Below are 999 nucleotides of genomic sequence, written 5' to 3'. Positions count from 1 at the left end.
TGCAGGGGCCCGCGGCGATCTGCAATGCGGGACTTTCCGGGCGGGAGGGGACGGGGCCGCCACGTACCGTCGAAGTCGGTGTAGACCGTGTCCTTGAGGACGGCGCCGGAGCCGAAGTCGATGAGCTTGAGCTCGCCGCTGCGCAGGTCCACCAGCAGGTTCTCGTCCTTGATGTCGCGGTGCACCACGCCGCAGCCGTAGCAGTGCCGCACCGCCTCGAGCACCTGGCGGAAGAAGCCGCGCGCCGTGTCCTCGTCCAGGGCGCCCTTCTCCGTGATGAAGTCGAAGAGGTCCTTGACGGGCTCGGGCCGCTCCATGACGAGCAGGAACCCGTCGGGCCGCTCGTACCAGTCCAGCAGCTTGATAACGCCGCGGAAGCCGGAACCCACCTTCTTGAGCAGCACGATCTCCAGGGGCACCATCACGCCGCCCTGCGGGCACGGGCCGCCGTCAGCGCCGGCCGTCGGCGGCCCCGCGGGGCCCTCCGCCCACCCGCCCCCAGCGCACCCCCGGTACTCACAATGCTGCCCCACTCGGTCACCCGCTCCTTCACCACGTGCTTGACGGCCACCTGCGGGGGAAGCGGCGCCGTGAGCCGAGGGGAGGGCGAGCAGGGCAGGGGAAGGGGCAGCCCCAGCCCGGCCCTGCCCGGCTTACCGGCAAGCCGTCGGCGATCCTGCTGCCCGCGTAGACGGTGCCGAAGCCGCCACTGCCCAGCACGGAGCCCACCTGGTAGAGCTTCTCGAAAGGCTCCTTCTCTGCTTTCACTGCGGGGGGAAGCGAGGGGCGGCGGGTGAGCGCGGCCCGGCCGGGGCAGGGAGCGGGGTGCCCGGCCGGGCGCGCGGCGCCGGGGGGTGCGGCAGTACCTGGCTGCAGGATCTTGACCGGCAGGTGGTCCATGCTGGCGGGGCTGCAGATGTGCGCGAGCGAGCCGAACTTGGACAGCAGCATGGTAGTGGTGGTGGTGGTGGCGGCGGCAGCAGTGAGGCGGCGGGCGGG

General features: G+C 72.1%; 1 protein-coding gene across 1 annotated transcript in view; it reads right to left on the bottom strand.

Annotated features, from left to right (window-relative positions):
- PIM3 (Pim-3 proto-oncogene, serine/threonine kinase) overlaps nucleotides 1–992 on the bottom strand; it is a 3,196-nt gene extending 2,204 nt beyond the window's left edge. Inside the window, exons 1-4 of the mRNA XM_019543487.1 lie at nucleotides 867–992; nucleotides 658–767; nucleotides 521–571; nucleotides 68–431 (exon numbers count right to left, since the gene is read on the bottom strand). Of these exons, the coding sequence (XP_019399032.1) occupies nucleotides 68–431; nucleotides 521–571; nucleotides 658–767; nucleotides 867–951 (610 nt within the window). The 5' untranslated portion in view covers nucleotides 952–992. The remainder of the gene's footprint in view (nucleotides 1–67; nucleotides 432–520; nucleotides 572–657; nucleotides 768–866) is intronic.
- Nucleotides 993–999: the final 7 nt, after the last annotated feature.

This window comes from Crocodylus porosus, unplaced genomic scaffold (assembly GCF_001723895.1).
Source record: "Crocodylus porosus isolate Cpor-Errol unplaced genomic scaffold, CroPor_comp1, whole genome shotgun sequence".
Taxonomy (NCBI): domain Eukaryota; kingdom Metazoa; phylum Chordata; order Crocodylia; family Crocodylidae; genus Crocodylus; species Crocodylus porosus.
Note: the sequence above shows the minus strand (reverse complement) of the source record. Positions and strands in the feature narration are given on the sequence as shown.